Source organism: Anomaloglossus baeobatrachus, chromosome 5 (genome assembly GCF_048569485.1).
Source record: "Anomaloglossus baeobatrachus isolate aAnoBae1 chromosome 5, aAnoBae1.hap1, whole genome shotgun sequence".
Lineage (NCBI taxonomy): Eukaryota > Metazoa > Chordata > Amphibia > Anura > Aromobatidae > Anomaloglossus > Anomaloglossus baeobatrachus.
In genome coordinates, this window is record NC_134357.1 from 306,586,817 (window position 1) to 306,607,841 (window position 21,025).

The window sequence follows — 21,025 nt, forward strand, 5'->3', positions numbered from 1 at the left end:
CATTTCCTTTTAAGCCGAACAAGTCGAAGAGTTCAGACCTGGCGAGTGACCTGTTGCTCTGGTCATCCAGGATGCTGTACACCTTCACGGCCCTTTCTGGGTGACCTTTGGGATATACCCTTACTAGGCATATTTTTGCACAAGACTTGTCCCAGAGATCTTCTCCGCAGACTGCGGTGCACGAGGAGGATACTGTGAGGTGGTTTGCAGCTTGGCCGGTACTCTCCCCGCCATGACTTGTGGTAAGAGAAGGTGTGGGTGCAGGATCAGGCTGAGATGGGTGGAGCGCTTGTACGTGATCCGTGCTGTCGCACTCCATGCACTTAATTGTAACCTTACAGTCCTTGGCAAGGTGTTCTGTAGAGGCACAACACCTAAAACATACCACAAACCCTTTCAAGAGTTCCTTTCGTTCTTGAAGGGGTTTCTTCCTGAAGCCAATGCACTTCTTCAGGGGGTGTGGCAGTTTGTGAATAGGACATTGGCGGTTCGGATTTTCCGCCTTCCCGCCTTCAGTGCCATTGTCTGGTGCTGATGGTGTAGGTGGTAGAACGTCGGTCTTCTTGACTGATACTGGGCCCCTACGTTTTCTCTCATTTTGATGAGGGCTCTCATATCCGGGAGCTGGTGAAGTGGAGCCGGTTGGTTCTCCACAGGTGAAGCTGGGGTCTGCCTTACGTTCCGCGATGCCGTTGATGAACTCGCAGAAGTAGGAGAATGGAGGGAAGGAGACTTGGTGCTCTTTTTTATAGTTTGTTCCTACCGTAGTCCACCTTTCCTGCACGTTGTAAGGTAACTTGGCGACTATGGGTTTCACCCCACGAGCGGTGTCCAGGTAGCTGAGGCCAGGTAGGTGTGTGTCTGTTTTGGCCAGCTGGAGCTCGGACAGCAGGTCGCTGAGTTCCTGGTACTTTGAAGCATCCTTGCTAGATATTTTGGGAAGGTCGTATAGTTGTTTCAGTAATGCATCTTCAATTGCTTCAGGACTGCCGAAGCCTTTCTCTAGCCTGTCCCATGCGGTTGCAAGACCAGTTGTTGGGTCACTGATGTAGACGGATCTGAGTCTCTTGATTCTCTCAGTAGACCGTGGCCCTAGCCACCTGATTAGCAAGTCCAGCTCTTCAGAAGCCGTAATGCCGAGGTCACGCGTTGCGGTTTTGAAGGCACACTTCCACCCTCTGTAGTTTTCGGGCTGGTCGTCAAACTTTGTGAGACCGGTGTTGGTGAGTTCTCGGCGGATCATGTACCTCGCAAAGTCGGACATATCTGATCTTTCCGATAGTTGGGGCACATTTGCTGACTGCGTGATGCTGGTTGCGTTGTTCGTAGCTTCGTGGTTCGGGAACATGGGAAAGTACGGAGTGGCGTAGGCGTTTAGACCAGTGACCGCCGGTTTGGTATGTACAGTCTCTGTTGTATGCGGGTCTGGAACTACACGGTTGTTGGGAGTGTAGCGCCTTGCCGGCATGTTAGGTTGCATGTAGACATGGGCATACGGAGGTTGCTGATGCGCAGGGTGTGGCTGTGCATTGGAATATGAAGCTGGTTCAGGCTTGAAAGTCTGAGGTGCATTGGACTGACCTGGAAGGCTGGAAGCTGTAGGTGGATCAGTGTCTTGAGGCTCTGGAGAAGTGTTAGCACTGACGGGAATGTTGATGGTAGTTGGCAGTTCGTCGGCTTGGCTCAGCACGTAATCTCTTGTACGCTTAAGTGAGTCTTCTGTGTCGAGATCACGCAAACTGGCGCTGCCTTCCTGGCTCCCACCCAGAGCTTGCTCGAAGACTTTTAGCCTTGCCATGGCCGCCACATGTTCACATTCCTTCTGAAGGGCTTCAATTTCTGCTTCCTTGCGTGCAGATTCTGCTTTAATCTCTGCTTCTTTGCGTGCAGATTCTGTTCTCATCTCTGCTTCTCTCTGGGCGAAGATGGCGTGTACTTTTGTTGTTTCTGCTTCAGCGCGCGCCTTTATGAGCTGCTCGCTGAGGGTTGAGTACCTTGATGAGCCTGATTTGAGTGAGTGCCTTGAGCTCTTAATGGACCTGGATTTGTAAGATGCCGCTCCTGACATTTGCGCAATTTTTGCTTCAGTCTTGCTCACAATGTCGCGCACGGTGCGGTCTCGTTCAGCATTAAGCTGTTGGAAGTCCTGTAGTTCTTTTTCAGACTCAGACGTATTTGATCTCAGCAGGGTAGAGGAATATTTTTTACAAATCTCTTTGTAGGACCGGTATGCTGAGTACAGTTGTTCAAGGGCTCCCTCTGATGGTAGCTCATGAGCACCGGTCGCAGATAAAACAGTCACTTGTTTTTGCACTCTTTGCCATAATAATGCTGTCTGGGTAAACAGTTCACATCTGGCTGTTTCTAGGTTCTCTTTAACCTTCCATGTTGGTTTGGTCAACCGCTTAGATCTTTCACTGCAATGTAAGGCTGGTTTCACACTACGTCTTTTTAACATCCGTTGAAAACGTTATTTTAGCGGAAGTACGGATCCTGCTTTTACAGCAAAAAACGCATGCAAACGCATGTCTTATTTTGCAGGATCCTGTCACTGGATGTTTAGGGGCGGGCATTGGAGTCATGTGATCGGGAGTGAGGGGAACTAGACTGGGAGCCGGCTTCTGACAGCTGCAGACGCTCGTAACCAAGGTAAACATCGGCCTTGGATACCCGATATTTATCTTGGTTACGAGTGTCTGCAGCTGCTAGGAGCAGGGCTGTCTGCACACGTAACCAACGTAAACATCGGGTAACTAAGAGAAGTGGTTACCCGATATTTACGTTGGTTACGAGTGTCCGCAGCTCTCAGATGGGAGAGAGAGGGAGGAGAGGAAGGGGGAAAGACAGAGATAGAGAGAGAGAGGGTGAGGGAGGGAGTAGATAGATAGACAGATCACGCGAGACTGCTTCTGGGCATGCTCAGTACTTTCTGGGCATGCTCAGTACAAAAGCAGGATCCTGTCTATCAGCACGCCAGCGTTCACCTGCGTTTGCGTGCTGTTTAGTCAGGATCCGGTGACTTGCAGTATTTTGACGCAGCTCAAAAACGCTACAAGTAGCGTTTTTGAAACATGTTAAAAAACTGCAAGTCACTGGATCCTCACTATAACGCACGCAAACGCAGGTGAACGGATGTTAACGCGAGTCCATTGCAAATGCATTGAAATGAAAACGCATTTGCACTGGATCCGTACTTCCGCTAAAATAACGTTTTCAACGGATGTTAAAAAGACGTAGTGTGAAACCAGCCTAAGTGTGAGTCTATGTCTTCCTCTTGTTGCTTTAAAGCAGGTAGTGAGAGGGCTCTCTTTGACTCCATCAGGAATGGTGAATGCTGCTCTGCACTGGTTGTCATGGAGATCAATACAATGTTGCAATCTCTGCAGCCAGCAGTCTAGAGTCTCTGGCTGCAATTTACAATTAGCTTATGGGAGATTCTTGGTTATAGCTGCACACAGTTCTGATAACAGGTTAATACTTTACATTGCACTTTGTCTGAAGCTGCTATAAAGTTTTATGCTGTGGCTTGTTATCAGCCCCTTGGGGTAATCCTTTCTCTGGATTGTATGCAGTATAGCACTCCTGGAAACAGGTTATTTACTGATATATGTATACTAATCCCGGTCACAGCTAATCCTTTTCACTATTCTGTCTCTTCCTCATAGCAATGAATCCAACCGCTGTAATCAGTCCCTTAGATAACTGTATGGTTTTACTCACTCTACGGCTTCCACAGATAGCTCAACTCAGCACAACGATGACTTGTAGGAAGACAAGGAGAAACGCTGTAGTTTTCTTCTAGAATCTTGTATTAAGTACAAAGTAAATGCAGGTGAAAAGGAATAATCTGTACAGGGTTGTAGACATGTCTTTTCAGCAATGGTTTCCCTAGACTAAACTGAAGGAGAAGGGAGGAGCATTCTATACAGAAGCCAACTAAGGGAGGTACATAGGGACAAACTTCATACAGTCTAAATCTACCTAGTAACAATAAAGGAATTTCCTGATAGGAGGAAAAATATGCAATGCAAGAATTATATACAACAGGTTGTTCCCATTCATGGGACACAACAAGTGTCGTGGAAATGGAGGATGCCGAAAAAAGAAGAAGACGCCAGAGGGTGAGTATAAGATTGGGGGCAGGGGACTTAGGTTTAAAGCACCACTCCAGTGGTGAAATAAAAAAAATGCTGCATTGGTGCTTTAAGCCAAGACAGTAAAGTAATGAGCAATGAGCAAATACAACCTATAATCAGTGCTGGAAAAAAGCATTTACATCATGTGCATAGTGAAAAGCACTATACACAATATCTATGCATTCCATTATTGTTTTGAAATAAAATTCTTCTTCCAGTCCCAGTAGTGTTCTGTGCACACGTCTTTTTCTGGTGGCCAAAAACCTCGGGTTTCAAGTGCAAAAAGCTTCAGGAAACCCTCTTTTTCTCTGGTGTTTTGTAAACTGAAGCATTTTTTTGTGTGTATTTTCGTCATTTCATGAGTTTTTCAACATTTTTGAAGATTGTTTGAAAGCACAGTGTTATACCCTAGTGTATGATGATGAGGGCTAACAGGGAGGTGGTTGGCATGAAGCCTGGAATAAGGCTCTACCAGTCTAGCAGCCCCACTGGCCGTTTGCTTGTCCCGCAGGAATGATATGCCACCATATGTGTAGGATATGCAAAATAAGTAAAAGCGATGGAAGAATTAGCTCGTGGACTATAAAGTACCCTGGACAAGCCCTTTAGGAAATTGCTGTGTATACATTTCACTTTTGTAAAAGGATATGGGTACAATAAAACATTATACAAATGAGATCAGCTTTCCAGAAATGTATCTATCACAGTAGTATGTGGGATATAGCATATACAATAGTGATATAGTATACCAGGAGTTTCCATGTGCACAGCTCCTGAGGTTATCACATCATGCCAGGTCTGCTGATGTGATAATACTATAAAGATGAGCAGGATATGCTGGCACTTGTAGTATTAAACTGTTCTGGTCATCTGTAGACAGAGTTCAGTACTCATTGAGTGGATGTGAGGTTGGATAGCACTCCCAGTGGTAAGATGTAAGTTAACAGTTTTTAAGCCAGGACAATCCTCACCTAGTCGTAGGGTAACTCCGCGTGGAATTGTTGGCAAAATGTGCTTTCCCTGTGCTGAAATACGCAGCTTTGCACTTTATTGTGTGATGTTTGCCATGATTTCAAATAGCTGAAGCAGGATAACCCCTGTTCTGACACTCCGGTGCCTGCTTCCCAGCTCTCTGTTCCTCTGGGTACATCCATGACATGTCCACACGCAGGGCTGTATTTTGCCTTCGTGCTGCCCTAGGCACTTTAAGTGGTCACGCCCCTTAGTGACAACGTAAAACTGAGTTTTCGCACTCGAAATCTGTTTAAGGCAGATGTACTCTGTAAAACACTTTAAAAAGTGTAAATGAGAAATGAAGGGCACTAACCCCCCCCCCCAATGGGGATCACCACAGGCACAGCAAAACATAGCATGAGTATAAAATATTCCCACCACACCGTCCCCACTTATATACTGTGACTGTCACACTGCCCCTAATAAACTATACACTGCCCTCCCTTATAACTTATACCCACCACACCTTCTTCAATTATGAAATATGATCTGTACTGTCCTCACATCATGCTGCTCCATCCTCAGTGTCCCATGCATGCTGATCCCTCCTCACAATGTCCCATGCATGCTGCCCCTCCTCACAGGGTCCTATGCATGCTGCCCCCTCCTCACAGTGTCCCATGCATGCTGCCCCCTCCTCACAGTGTCCCATGCATGCTGTCCCCTCCACAGTGTCCCATGTATGCTGTCCCCTCCTCACAGTGTCCCATGCATGCTGCCCCTCCTGACAGTGTCACATGCATGCTGCCCCTCCTCACAATGCCCCATGCATGCTGCTCCATCCTCACAGTGTCCCATGCATGCTTCCCCCTCCTCACAGTGTCCCATGCATGCTGTCCCCTCCACAGTGTCCCATGTATGCTGTCCCCTCCTCACAGTGTCCCATGCATGCTGCCCCTCCTGACAGTGTCACATGCATGCTGCCCCTCCTCACAATGCCCCATGCATGCTGCTCCATCCTCACAGTGTCCCATGCATGCTTCCCCCTCCTCACAGTGTCCCATGCATGCTGCTCCCTCCTCACAGTGTCCCATGCATGCTGCGCCCTCCTCACAGGGTCCCATGCATGCTGCTCCCTCCTCACAGGGTCCCATGCATGCTGCCCCCTCCTCCACAGTGTCCCATGTATGCTGTCCCCTCCTCACAGTTTCCCATGCATGCTGCCCCTCCTCACAGTGTCACATGCATGCTGCCCCCTCCTCACAGTGTCACATGCATGCTGCCCCTCCTGACAGTGTCACATGCATGCTGCCCCTCCTCACAATGTCCCATGCATGCTGCCCCTCCTCACAGTGTCCCATGCATGCTTCCCCCTCCTCACAGTGTCCCATGCATGCTGCTCCCTCCTCACAGTGTCCCATGCATGCTGCTCCCTCCTCACAGGGTCCCATGCATGCTGCTCCCTCCTCACAGGGTCCCATGCATGCTGCCCCCTCCTCACAGGGTCCCATGCATACTGCCCCCTCCTCACAGGGTCCCATGCATACTGCCCCCTCCTCACAGGGTCCCATGCATACTGCCCCCTCCTCACAGTGTCCCATGCATACTGCCCCCTCCTCACAGGGTCCCATGCATGCTGCCCCCTCATCACAGGGTCCCATGCATGTTGCCCCCTCCTCACAGGGTCCCATGCATGCTGCCCCCTCCTCACAGGGTCACATGCATGCTGCCCCCTCCTCACAGTGTCCCATGCATGCGGCCCCCTCCTCACAGTGTCCCATGCATGCTGCCCCTCCTCACAGTGTCCCATGCATACTGCCCCCTCCTTACAGTGTCCCATGCATGCTGCCCCTCCTCACAGTGTCCCATGCATGCTGCCCCTCCTCACAGTGTCCCATGCATGCTGCCCCTCCTCACAATGTCCCATGCATGGTGCCCCCTCCTCACAATGTCCCATGCATGCTGCCCCCCTCCTCACAGTGTCCCATGCATGCTGCCCCTCCTCACAGTGTCCCATGCATGCTGCCCCTCCTCACAGTGTCCCATGCATGCTGCCCCCTCCTCACAGTGTCCCATTCATGCTGCCCCTCTCCATGAGCTCCTAATGCTACCTTACTCTTTTCCATAATGACACCTCCATGCTGCCCCATTCATCATACTAAGACCACCACACTAGCGCTTATGCTGAGAACCCCCCCACACACACACACACACTACCCCACTCTTGATATTGACTCCCCTACATTGCTCCACTCCATACTGAGCCCACACATGTTGCCCCTTCTCCATAATGAGCTCCCAATGCTGCCCCCCTCTTATTCTGAGTCCTTACACTCCCCCCATAGATTTTGTCATTGCACTATCCCTCAACCCTTGTCCTCTGTCTCTAGCATTGGCCCCTCTCTCCCATTCCCCCAGCAGCAGCCTCTCTCCCCCGCCTTCAGCAGCAGCCTCTCCCCCAGCATCAGCCTCTCTCACCCCAGCCTCCCCCAGCATCAGCCTCTCTCACCCCAGCCTCCCCCAGCATCAGCCTCTTTCTCTCCCAGCATCAGCCTCTCTCTCCCCCCAGCCTCCCCCAGAATCAGCCTCTCTCTCCCCCAGCCTCCCCCAGCATCAGCCTCTCTCACCCCCAGCCTCCCCCAGCATCAGCCTCTCTCTCCCCCAGCCTCCCCCAACATCAGCCTCTCTCTCCCCCAGCCTCCCCCTCTCTCTCCCCCAGCATCAGCCTCTCTCTCCCCCAGCCTCCCCCGCATCAGCCTCTCTCTCCCCCAGCCTCCCCCAGCATCAGCCTCTCTCCCCCAGCCTCCCCCTCTCTCTCCCCCAGCATCAGCCTCTCTCTCCCCCAGCCTCCCCCGCATCAGCCTCTCTCTCCCCCAGCCTCCCCCAGCATCAGCCTCTCTCTCCCCTAGCCTCCCCCAGCATCAGCCTCTCTCTCCCCCAGCATCAGCCTCTCTCCCCCAGCATTAGCCTCTCTCCCTCCAGCATCAGCCTCTCTCCCTCCAGCATCAGCCTCTCTCCCCCAGCATCAGCCTCTCTCCCCCCAGCATCAGCCTCTCTCTCCATCCAGCCTCCCCCAGCATCAGCCTCTCTCTCCCCCAGCCTCCCCCAGCCTCAGCCTCTCTCTCCCCCCAGCCTCAGCCTCTCTCCCCCCAGCCTCCCCCCCCAGCCTCAGCCTCTCTCTCCCCCCAGCCTCCCCCCAGCCTCACTCTCCCCCCAGCCTCCCCCCCAGCCTCAGCCTCTCTCTCCCCCCAGCCTCCCTCCCAGCCTCAGCCTCTCTTCTCCCCCCAGCCTCCCCCCCCAGCCTCAGCCTCTCTCCCCCCCAGCCTCCCTCCAGCCTCAGCCTCTCTCCCCCCCAGCCTCCCTCCAGCCTCAGCCTCTCTCTCCCCCCAGCCTCCCCCCCAGCCTCAGCCTCTCTCTCCCTCCAGCCTCCCCCCCAGCCTCAGCCTCTCTCTCCCCCCAGCCTCAGCCTCTCTCTCCCCCCAGCCTCCTCTCCAGCCTCCCCCCAGCCTCAGCCTCTCTCTCCCCCAGCCTCAGCCTCTCTCTTATCCCAGCCTCAGCCTCTCTCTCCCCCAGCCTCCCCCTCTCTCTCCCCCAGCATCAGCCTCTCTCTCCCCCAGCCTCCCCCGCATCAGCCTCTCTCTCCCCCAGCCTCCCCCAGCATCAGCCTCTCTCCCCCAGCCTCCCCCAGCCTCCCCCTCTCTCTCCCCCAGCATCAGCCTCTCTCTCCCCCAGCCTCCCCCGCATCAGCCTCTCTCTCCCCCAGCCTCCCCCAGCATCAGCCTCTCTCTCCCCCAGCATCAGCCTCTCTCCCCCAGCATCAGCCTCTCTCCCTCCAGCATCAGCCTCTCTCCCTCCAGCATCAGCCTCTCTCCCCCAGCATCAGCCTCTCTCCCCCCAGCATCAGCCTCTCTCTCCCTCCAGCCTCCCCCAGCATCAGCCTCTCTCTCCCCCAGCCTCCCCCAGCCTCAGCCTCTCTCTCCCCCCAGCCTCAGCCTCTCTCCCCCCAGCCTCCCCCCCAGCCTCAGCCTCTCTCTCCCCCCAGCCTCCCCCCCAGCCTCACTCTCCCCCCAGCCTCCCCCCCCAGCCTCAGCCTCTCTCTCCCCCCAGCCTCCCCCCCAGCCTCAGCCTCTCTTCTCCCCCCAGCCTCCCCCCCCAGCCTCAGCCTCTCTCCCCCCCAGCCTCCCTCCAGCCTCAGCCTCTCTCCCCCCCAGCCTCCCTCCAGCCTCAGCCTCTCTCTCCCCCCAGCCTCAGCCTCTCTCTCCCTCCAGCCTCCCCCCCAAGCCTCAGCCTCTCTCTCCCCCCAGCCTCAGCCTCTCTCTCTCCCCAGCCTCAGCCTCTCTCTCCCCCCCCCCCCAGCCTCAGCCTCTCTCTCCCCCCAGCCTCCCCCCCAGCCTCCCCCCAGCCTCAGCCTCTCTCTCCCCCAGCCTCAGCCTCTCTCTTCTCCCAGCCTCAGCCTCTCTCTCCCCCCAGCCTCCCCCCCAGCCTCAGCCTCTCTCTCCCCCCAGCCTCAGCCTCTCTCTTCCCAGCCTCCCCCCAGCCTCAGCCTCTCTCTCTTCCCAGCCTCCCCCCAGCCTCTCTCTTTTCCCAGCCTCCCCCCAGCCTCTCTCTTTTCCCAGCCTCCCCCCAGCCAAAAAGAGGCATCGCAACGATCATCAACTAACCTGTAAGGTGCCCATACATTCTAGGCTCTGCCTTATGCATACCTGCTCCGGTGCCTGCTGCCCTGCTCTGCTGATTATCCTCTTCTGGCTGGCTCCAGCTCCAGTCGCGTCCTCCTCCGTGGCGTGTGTCGTCTGCAGCATTGGGCGCTGCAGCACGGGGCAGTGAGCTGATTGGCGCGCCCGTGCGCCTCTGACCCGGAAGTGCAGGCTCCGGAACTTCCGGGGTTAATCAGCTCACTATGCCTGGCGCCCTCCGTGTATTTAAAGAGACAGAAGTGCGCCGTTCCTCCCTCTCACCCCCCCCCCCCCCCCGAGAACACAGCGAAGTGCAACGGAGGGGGGGCAGGGGGCGGGGATGTAAAAAAAAAAAATTATATATATATATATATATATATATATATATATATTTTTATTTTTTTTTTTGCTGCCAGAAAGTGCCGCCCCCCCACAACTTGCCGCCCTAGGCACGGGACCACGGGTGCCTAGTGGCAAATACGGCCCTGTCCACACGTGACCCGTGCAATCTGTCAATACAACACTACTTTCCATGGCAAAATCTGCACGCTAGGATTGACTGCAGATTTTTACTCTCCCCTTTTAGTGGGTAAAATTCACGGCAAATCGCTACCCTTCCCAACAGACATAGGCATGTTGCCGATTTAAAAAAAACTGTACCACTGGTCAGCGGTGGGGCAATAATCTGTGTCACCTGGATAGGATTTGTTAAAATCTCATCTACCTGCCTGTCACACATACACTCACCTAACCCTGGATTCCGGCAAGTTCACCGGCACAGTCAAATCCCAAAAAATTGCGGAATTTCTAAACAACACATCTCCCACTTTATTACAGGGGACCACACAAGGTACCCGCAAACAGTTTCTGATAGTGTCCTTTATAAATAGCACGCACCGTTTGTTCTGTTAATCTGGTTCATTTCTCATTCACATAATTTATATTCAGTTTTCACCGAGAAGGAAATGATTTTGTGCTGAGTGTATGGAAGCGTCAGCGGCAGCTTCCACAATAGACAGTGCTGTTTATCATAACAACAAGGACTATTACTTAGTCCATTCATCATTCCATGCCACCGGATCAGTCACTACTTATATCTTCTACTTTTAGGTTCCACAAAGAATTCATGTTTTAGAAATTAGACCAATTTTACTGTAGTTTGTATTTTAATTGTTCACATTCACTGAGGTGCAGTCAGTATCTACCAATGGTGGGAATAGATCTTAACCCTGTGCACATTTTATTGTCAGACATTTATTACTGTGTACATTACAGAAACATGTATTTTTTTCATTGAAATATTTATGTATTGCATTAATACTATCTATGTAAGTCACTGAAACTGTACAGAAATACAGTTAGCTATATACCCAGGCACAATCCATTCAGATGTCCATTTCTTACAGACATGTTGTCACGATGTCACTGAAGGATAACGAGGGACAAAGGCTCCTATGCTGTCCCTCACGCTAGGGGACCTTAGGCATTCCCTAACATCAGGGTTACGACTGATGGTAGAGATGCCCAAGTCCCGTGCCTGGCTATTCTGACCAGATATTATCTGATTCCCACCTCCCAACAGGGAATGAAGGAGTAGAAATAAGATAGAAAGACAGACAAGAGAAAACCAAAACTCTAACACACTGCACACACACACACACACACACACACACACACACACACACACACACACACACACGAATAGACAGAGATAGACTCAGGAGAAAAGCAAAAGCAGGAAGGTAGCAACAAAAGGCAACAAGGGTTAACCCTACAACCGCTCTACGCAATAAGTACCACAATCACCAGGTAGCCTGGATCATAACAACTCTCCAGACCAGCTAAAATAAACTATAGCTGGTATAGAAGAAAGGATCTAGCCAGCATATACAGTTAGGTCCAGAAATATTTGGACAGTGACACAAGTTTTGTTATTTTAGCTGTTTACAAAAACATGTTCAGAAATACAATTATATATATAATATGGGCTGAAAGTGCACACTCCCAGCTGCAATATGAGAGTTTTCACATCCAAATCGGAGAAAGGGTTTAGGAATCATAGCTCTGTAATGCATAGCCTCCTCTTTTTCAAGGGATCAAAAGTAATTGGACAAGGGACTCTAAGGGCTGCAATTAACTCTGAAGGCGTCTCCCTCGTTAACCTGTAAACAATGAAGTAGTTAAAAGGTCTGGGGTTGATTACAGGTGTGTGGTTTTGCATTTGGAAGCTGTTGCTGTGACCAGACAACATGCGGTCTAAGGAACTCTCAATTGAGGGAAAGCAGAACAGGGCTGAAAAAAAAAGAAAAAATCCATCAGAGAGATAGCAGACATGCTTGGAGTAGCAAAATCAACAGTCGGGTACATTCTGAGAAAAAAGGAATTGACTGGTGAGCTTGGGAACTCAAAAAGGCCTGGGCGTCCACGGATGACAACAGTGGTGGATGATCGCCGCATACTTTCTTTGGTGAAGAAGAACCCGTTCACAACATCAACTGAAGTCCAGAACACTCTCAGTAAAGTAGGTGTTTCTGTCTCTAAGTCAACAGTAAAGAGAAGACTCCATGAAATTAAATACAAAGGGTTCACATCTAGATGCAAACCATTCATCAATTCCAAAAATAGACAGGCCAGAGTTAAATTTGCTGAAAAACACCTCATGAAGCCAGCTCAGTTCTGGAAAAGTATTCTATGGACAGATGAGACAAAGATCAACCTGTACCAGAATGATGGGAAGAAAAAAGTTTGGAAAAGAAAGGGAACGGCACATGATCCAAGGCACACCACATCCTCTGTAAAACATGGTGGAGGCAACGTGATGGCATGGGCATGCATGGCTTTCAATGGCACTGGGTCACTTGTGTTTATTGATGACATAACAGCAGACAAGAGTAGCCGGATGAATTCTGAAGTGTACTGGGATATACTTTCAGCCCAGATTCAGCCAAATGCCGCAAAGTTGATCGGACGGCGCTTCATAGTACAGATGGACAATGACCCCAAGCATACAGCCAAAGCTACCCAGGAGTTCATGAGTGCAAAAAAGTGGAACATTCTGCAATGGCCAAGTCAATCACCAGATCTTAACCCAATTGAGCATGCATTTCACTTGCTCAAATCCAGACTTAAGACGGAAAGACCCACAAACAAGCAAGACCTGAAGGCTGCAGCTGTAAAGGCCTGGCAAAGCATTAAGAAGGAGGAAACCCAGCGTTGGTGATGTCCATGGGTTCCAGACTTAAGGCAGTGATTGCCTCCAAAGGATTCGCAACAAAATATTGAAAATAAAAATATTTTGTTTGGGTTTGGTTTATTTGTCCAATTACTTTTGACCTCCTAAAATGTGGAGTGTTTGTAAAGAAATGTGTACAATTCCTACAATTTCTATCAGATATTTTTGTTCAAACCTTCAAATTAAACGTTACAATCTGCACTTGAATTCTGTTGTAGAGGTTTCATTTCAAATCCAATGTGGTGGCATGCAGAGCCCAACTCGCGAAAATTGTGTCACTGTCCAAATATTTCTGGACCTAACTGTATAGGAGGGGAGCAGATGTAATTGGCTATCTCAAAACATGTGATCAAAGGAAACTAACAAGCAGACTAGTAGAGATTAATTCTTGCTAGCCTACTTATGAACTACCACTACGCAGGTCGATGCCTGAGTCTGACTGTATTGATCATAGACATCAGAGACGATATCAAACAAAGTGTCAGAATCAGTAGTGTGAACAGATCCCGACACCCGCATGACAGTCAGCGAAGTTTGTAAAAATCTCAATTTGACACATGTTCTATCCATGATTTTCATCTATATGATCTATAAATACTCTATGTCTGCTCTCCGTCAGATAACCTGCTTCAATTTCCTGTTCACGCGGGAAGGGGGGATGCAGGCAATGATTCAAGGTTTTTGATCTCTAGAACCATAACTACATTCATGACAGTGGCCATTATAGTCCATGGTGTTTTGTGGCCCGTGTGTGGGCCACAATGTTAAGAGATTAACATTGTAATGTATCGGAAAAGCCTTATAGTTTATTTATTTGTCCATAGTGAAAATCAATGATAAAACATTGATGATAAAAACTGACACTGACCAAATACTGATGAAAATCTGAACAAAAACACTAATGAAACTCAGACTATGTTTGCATACAAGGAAAATCACTAACATCTGAATGAGCCCTAAGTCTGAGCCTTAATAAAGGGAGCAACTGAGTGAAAGGCGCCAAATTCATTAAATAAGTTTAGTGTGTCTTTCTGCCACTAGAAATATGCGCCAGCCAGGAGTCTAAATTATGATGAATTTATTGACCACACACCATGCTATGTCCACTTTCAAACAGTAGATTGCCAGGACTGGCATAAAAGCAACAAATGTTGCAACATTTTTTTTTGCAGCTTCAGTTTTTACAAAAATTGTGCAACATTTCATACACTTTTACAAAACCCAAAGTATTTTTGGGAAAGCTGCTTAATGAACCGGCTCCTGAGACACTTTGGAGAAATGGCTGATCTACGAGCAAGTCAACGTAAAGCCGAGCTGTTATTTGACTTGGAATGGAGACTAGAGGGATCCGGCTTTTACATATATGCCACACCATAATCCCTGGAGTAGGATCTATGTGACATCACATCGTGAAGGCCTCTTCATTGATCTAATGCCGTCACTCCCTAAGGCTATCATGGTGAAAAGCTAAATGGCAGTGGAGGCTGCAGTGAAGGTCTATCTTCTTCACCAATGAGTTCTGATTTTTACTTAGATGCAATGATAGCCGAAAATTGCTCTAGACATGTGCCGTCCCCGTACCAGCAGCCTGCTGCTGCTCGGATCCGGACCTTCCGGTGGGTGGCTCGAGGGTCTCCGGACCCGGGTGGTCCTGTGGACACTCCAAATGAAAAGGGGTTGGGATGGTGGATGTAGGACGTATATGTATGGGCTGAGCCGTATTAAGTTTGTGACGCCACCCATGGTGTGTGGTGAGGTTGGACACCACCGCTGCAGTTACAGGGCACCCGGGGGAGATGTTGCGCAGCAAGTTGTTAACCCCTCCATGGGCAGGGATGGTGGCCCCGGAACCCATTAGACTTTGGTGCAGGGAGATGGGCGACCGCAGGGTGCTGGAGTACTCACTATTAAGGAAACACACGAGTCTCTGGTAAACCAAGGTGATGGTGGTCGGTGCCCGCAGCCGGCTGCGTTCTTGTCCCCCACCCGGCTGGTGGTCTCTGTCTTTCTCCTGCACCTTTGTGAAATGGTGGACTGCCTGTGCTTGCAACTTCAGGAGTCTGCTCCCGGCTGGATGTGGCCTAGGGAGCCCTTTTGCCCGCAGACGCTGGCTCGTCGGATCTCTGAGCCCTGGCGGTGGCCTTCTATCTCCCTCGGTGGGCTGTTGTTCTCTAATAGGGACTTTGGGTGGGACAGGACCTCTAGTCCTGGCCTCAATTGGTAAATTAACCGGTTCCAGTCGCTTCTGGTCCCAGCTTCAGGGTCCGAATACCCCCCTGTGTGCTCCGGTTTCCGAGTCAGTTCCCCGGGTCGGTAACGGCGGGCCACTACCCTGTCCCGGTCCACCTCGGTTCCACCGAGCCGTCTTCCCGGCTCCTGCAGACGGAGACCGCCGTCTGCCTCCTAGCCAATGGCACCAGGGCTCCTACCCTGGCGCCGTTCAATTTGGGGTATTCACCTCTACTGGAGCTGCACACAGCTCCAGCCCACACTCCTCTCTAACTTGAACTCTAACACTCATCTGTTTGTTTTCCCGCCCCGAGCTGTCTAGACTCCTTGGTGGGCGTCTTCCAACCACCTGGTTCCGCCCCTGGTGTGTCCATCAGGCCCTGAGGGAGGTGACTAGGGTTTAAAAGGTTGGCTGATGTCACCTGTGAGGGAAAGGTGTCATGCAGGGGCCTATCTGTGACTACCTGGCCCGGCCAGGGCGTCACAGACACCACATGTGCACCGCCATAAAGAGAGATGATCCTACTTCCAGGATTATGGTGTGAGGTGACAAAAAATGCCTTAGATGGACCCCTCTAGTCTTCATTTCAGACGCACTAACAGCTCAATGTTACATTGATTTGGTCATGGAATCAGCAGTACGACCATTTCTCTAAAGTGCCCCAGGAACCAATTTTTAAAACACCAGACCTCATGTTGCTCATGGTACTGTGAGTACCATGTGTGTACTAAATGTGCATTCTTCTAAATTTCTTTATCTAAGAGCATTGTGTCTACATTGAAACAAGGAGGTGGCAGTGTCCTTTTGTGGTGCCTGAGTGATGCTGGTGTTGGAGAGCTATATTAACTTTTAATAGAAAATTTTATATATTTCTGCTATTTCTCCATTTTTAATAACTGTTTTGCTTATTTGTGTCATTTCATTTTTCTTTTTTTATACCTTTTTTTGTAAGCACTGCACTTTTATATTGAAAATAAAACTTTAATAAGATTGGGCCTTGTATGCGCTAAAGAATTAATATCCTTTCATAGTGTGTGGCTTTTTGACTCTTGAACCTTAATATATATATTGGGGACTCATCACCCCATGTGTTTGTTGAGTGGTGGCACTGCGTTGTGTATCTGGGGTCTCCTGATTGTGTCAAGGTGTAATTTATGCTCAGTTTATAGCCTATAACAGAGGTTGAGAGCAAGATTGAGTGAGAGGCGATAAATGACCTCTTACAGGCGTGCCCCATGTCACGTGCTGAGAAGCATGTACATAACAATGATATCATGAATTTACAAATGTACTGCTCTATTTTGAAAGAAATGATGCTTCCATCACTCCATGCGCTTGGTACACGTGCAGTTTTCCAATATGACAATAACTCAAAATAGACATCTATTTCATCTGTTACATTTCTGATCAAGAACAGGGTAAACGTGTTTCAGTTGGCAAATATGTATCCTTCCTGATCTAAACCCAAACAAAACACCTATGAGCAATCCTGAAGAAAACTTCAGCACTCTCCATCTAGCATCTTCGTCTAAAAGAGGACATTGTAGAAAAATGGAAAAAGATAGATGATGGTATCGGTCGCCAACTTGTTCATTCCATACCTAGATGACTTGGTGCTGTCTTTAAAAATCCTGGCGGTCATACAAAATACTACATGTAGTAATTTTTGATGTTAGGTGTATTCATCTATGCATCAACTAATTTGAGTAAAACTGAAGATTTTGGAGAGAAATTTATATTATTAACCTTACTTTCATGTTATGGTTTAAAAAATGTTATATGAAATTCAGTACTGTCAGAATTGTGAAAATTGTTCTTGTATTCAATGAGCTAGTGAATAAAATCTTACTTTCAAGGGGGTGTACTCAATTATGCTGAGCAGTTTTACTTTATAAGTACAATCATATACATATGTTTATGGCTGTATATTGGCCACATAGCAGATTTGTACGCCTATATATTAATTCAAAACAAAAGGTGTGTGTGTCCTATATTTTCTATAATTTTTTCTTTTTGTTATACAATGTTATGAGCATATGACCCCGTTCTTTTATTAGGGGTGATTGTGTTATCTTGAAGTTTCTATCTGTAACTATTCTGAATTATGGGGGATACAAATAATGATCAATATAATTACATATAAGAGACATTTTGTGTTTTTTATTATACAGGTACTAGATTCATTTTGGTTGATTTTTTTTTTACAGGAAGTATCTAAAAGAGAAGACATTAGCGCGCACCTAAGCTGTATACACCTGCCTATTGACTCTCTTGTGGTGAGCATAAACACTTCTTGAACCATGTCATTTTATTCTCTCAGTTCTCAGAATTTGTTCTTATGTTATATTTGTGTAAGGGCCCAGGGACAGAGGACTTCAAATGTTCTATATGTCACAGTTGCTGTTCTGGCACAAGGGTGCAGGGGCCGTGTTCCCTGGGTGGTCTACAAGGCCCTGATGTTCCCTGCTATCCACCCCCACACAGTATCCATAGCCGATGGACAGTCCACAGACACGATCTTGGGGATAACAGTTGCTTTAATATAGCAGGAACAAAGAAAATCAACACGGAATATATGTTTAACGGTCTTTTGTGGGTAGGCCATGGCAAATACAGCTTGGAGTTGAAGACTGAAGTGCAATTAGGGTTCTGGAGCTTTAAAAGCACGATTTGTTTCAGATGTAATACTGGTATGCTTTTAGAAGCAGGTTCAGAGTCTCTTGAGCTTAGAGGGAAGATATGATAATAAGATTGTATAGACCTGGAGTACTGGGGTTATCACTGCTAGTTCAGACATGTGCAGTACTTGTAAGCAAATGTAGAAAGTTGCCCAGCGCGCTACGGGGACCGGACGGCTGGTGCATGGACAATGGCACTAATATTGCAGTGGGGCGGTAGACCCTCAAACCTCCCTAATCTGCGTGCAGTAGGGTCTTGTATATACTCAGTATGCCCTACTGTCTGAAGAGATGCACAATGTATATCTGGCCAGTGAGGATTCAGGATAGGAAGCCTTCAGCATATTGGCTGTAAAAGTCAGGAAATTATGAAATTCGAGGCCTGGGCCTAGTAGGAGTCTTGTGGTGAAGAGAAACTCCACATAATGTCTTCCCTCAGAGGAGACTCAGCCAGAATCAGAACATTCCAATTCTTTTCAGACAGAGGCTGGAGAATAGCTCCACCTATTGAGCCACGTGACGAAGAACTGGCCAATAGGATAACACCCAATGCACACTTCAGATTCTAACAGTTGTCACCAGTAGATGGTGCTAGAACACAACAAATCAGAAATGCTTTACTTATAACATATAACATGATATTACATGTAAGTGAATGTACTTAAAGAAACAGACACAATCTGGACCCGACCACTACATTTGTGGTTGAAAAAAAAACTGTGGTCTTAAAGTGCATTTACACCGCAAGATTATCATGAATGAATGATCAAAGGAATTATGATAATTTAATGAATGAACAAAATGTTGTTTTGAAGGGTGAAATGACTTTTTGTGCTGCACAAAAGATCATTCATTCTTGGCGGCGCATGTAGACAGGACTCGCTCTGCCGAGAGCATTAGCAGCCTATGTGCACTGAACAATTTATTACAGATCGTTCAGTTAACATCTAAAGAGCGGTCTGCTTGTTGATTTCTGTAAAGGGACTCCTAGGGATACTAGGTAAAGTGATCTTCTCATGAGATTAGAACATATCCATAAAAGTGCAATTTAGATGTGAAAAATTGGTTTAGTTAGTTTAAGGTGTTTTTATATGTACAAATGTCCCACTAATTTATGTCTAATCAGACTAAAATCAACATGTAACAAAAACATGTGTGACCAGAACAAACAAATCCAATAACCTATGAATTGAAAAAATATCTATTTTATTACGAGAGCTTTAAAAAAATACATGTAACAAACAATAAATAGAGGTCACAAGGAGTTAATAAATAGATATACCCTAGATGGGGGAACAAAATCAACCAAATGAATGGGTTTACATATAGTGCAGATCAGGAGAGTTCCAAGTGACGAGGCAAGTATCTCTAAATAAATTTCAATAATAATAGGCAATTAGTGTACTGTTCTAGACACTAAACAGTGTTGGTAAATCATCTAAATCGACCATGTAGTGCACAATTCACCCATAAGGAGGTCCACCACACAACCCAACGCACGTTTCGCTTCATGCTTTTTTCATTCTTGGGTTATTGGATCTGATTGTTCTGGCCACACATGTTTTTGTTAAGTTGCTTCTTGGAGCATTATACCAGATATTATGGTTAGGGCAGGCTATCTCTTGAGATGGTTCCTGGCACCGTTTATTAATATGTGTTCTATGAATGTTGTATTGATTAAGATCAACATGTGTAAATGTTGATTTGATGTGATAGAAATCTGTCTAGTCTGCTAAAAAATTGATCAGGCTTGCTTAAAAGTCTGCCTGTCAAACACAATGATTGTAGCATGTAGCATGTGAACAGATATCTGAAAGACAACCCCATTATAAAGAAAAGGAAGTAGAGTAGTATAGTTGGTGTGAATTTCAGTTTACACAACTCGGTCCATTGGTCACATTAGTAATCTGTGGATGCTGGAAGGCAGCCGTGTGAAACGCCTCTTAGCAGACAGCATCCGTGGCTCTTCTCTTGAATAACCAACCTGTCATGACATCATCTTTGCAGTGTGATATACATATGATATCGCAACATGCCAGCTAACCAAGAGAATAACAGCAGAAGGTGTTAGGTACAAGGCGGTTCTCATGGCTCATGTCTAGCAGTCACAGGTCACTGTCTTGACCTAATGGATGTCAGGTTCTGTGAATCAATTCCCACCAACTCTAATATAAAGGTTTTATTGTTAGATGATCAAAACGGATGAGAAAAAATAGAAATCTCTATTGGTGTAAATGGTTTATACAGACCTATCTCATAATCTGTGAGATTGGCCTCATTAGTTAAAATGTAGATGTGTAAAGGCCCATTTACACACAACGATATCGCTAACGATATGTCGTCGGGGTCACGGAATTCGTGACGCACATCTGGCCTCGTTAGTGATGTCATTGCGTGTAACAGCTCCGAGCGAGTGTTAACGATCAAAAATACTCACCTAATCGTTGATCGTTGACATGTCGTTCATTTTCAAAATCTCGTTGGTCGTTGTGGACGTAGGTTGTTTGTCGTTCCTGAGGCAGCACACATCGCTACGTGTGACACCCCGGGAATGACGAACAACGGCTTACCTGCGTCCTCCGGCAACGAGGTGGGCGTGTCGTTAATGCGGCTGGTCTCCGCCCCTCCGCTTCTACTGGTCAGCCGCTGTGTGACGTCGCTGTGACGGCGAACGAACCTCCCCCTTAACAAAGAGGTTGTTCGCCGCCCACAGTGACGTCGCTAGTAAGGTAAGTATGTGTGATGGGTGTTAGCGATATTGTGTGCCACGGGCAGCGATTTGCCCATGACGCACAAACGACGAGGGCGGGTACGCTCGCTAGCAATATTTCTAGTGATGTCGCAGCGTGTAAATGGGCCTTTAATGTAGCTTAAAGAGGTATTCCCATCACCAAGATCCTATCCCCCAATATGTAGTAGGTATAATAATAATAATAATAATATTAGCAAATGCCTCCAATTTGAATTGTAGCATAGTTTGTATGTCGCTTACCTCATGTAACTAGACTACTACAAGGAATGGAAGGCCTCCCATATGATGACAAGTTGAAAAAGTTAGATATGTTTAGCTTAGAAAAAAGACATCTCAGAGAAGATCACATTTCTATGTAGAAATACAT

At 47.9% G+C, this 21,025-nt stretch overlaps 1 protein-coding gene across 6 annotated transcripts in view; it reads left to right on the forward strand.

The window, feature by feature from the left end:
- The window catches only part of CACNA1G (calcium voltage-gated channel subunit alpha1 G), a 561,987-nt gene that overhangs the window by 349,401 nt on the left and 191,561 nt on the right, over positions 1-21,025 (forward strand). For all 6 annotated transcript variants that reach the window (XM_075349676.1, XM_075349674.1, XM_075349672.1 and 3 more), the window contains exon 13: positions 17,436-17,504. In XM_075349676.1, the coding sequence (XP_075205791.1) occupies positions 17,436-17,504 (69 nt within the window). The remainder of the gene's footprint in view (positions 1-17,435; positions 17,505-21,025) is intronic.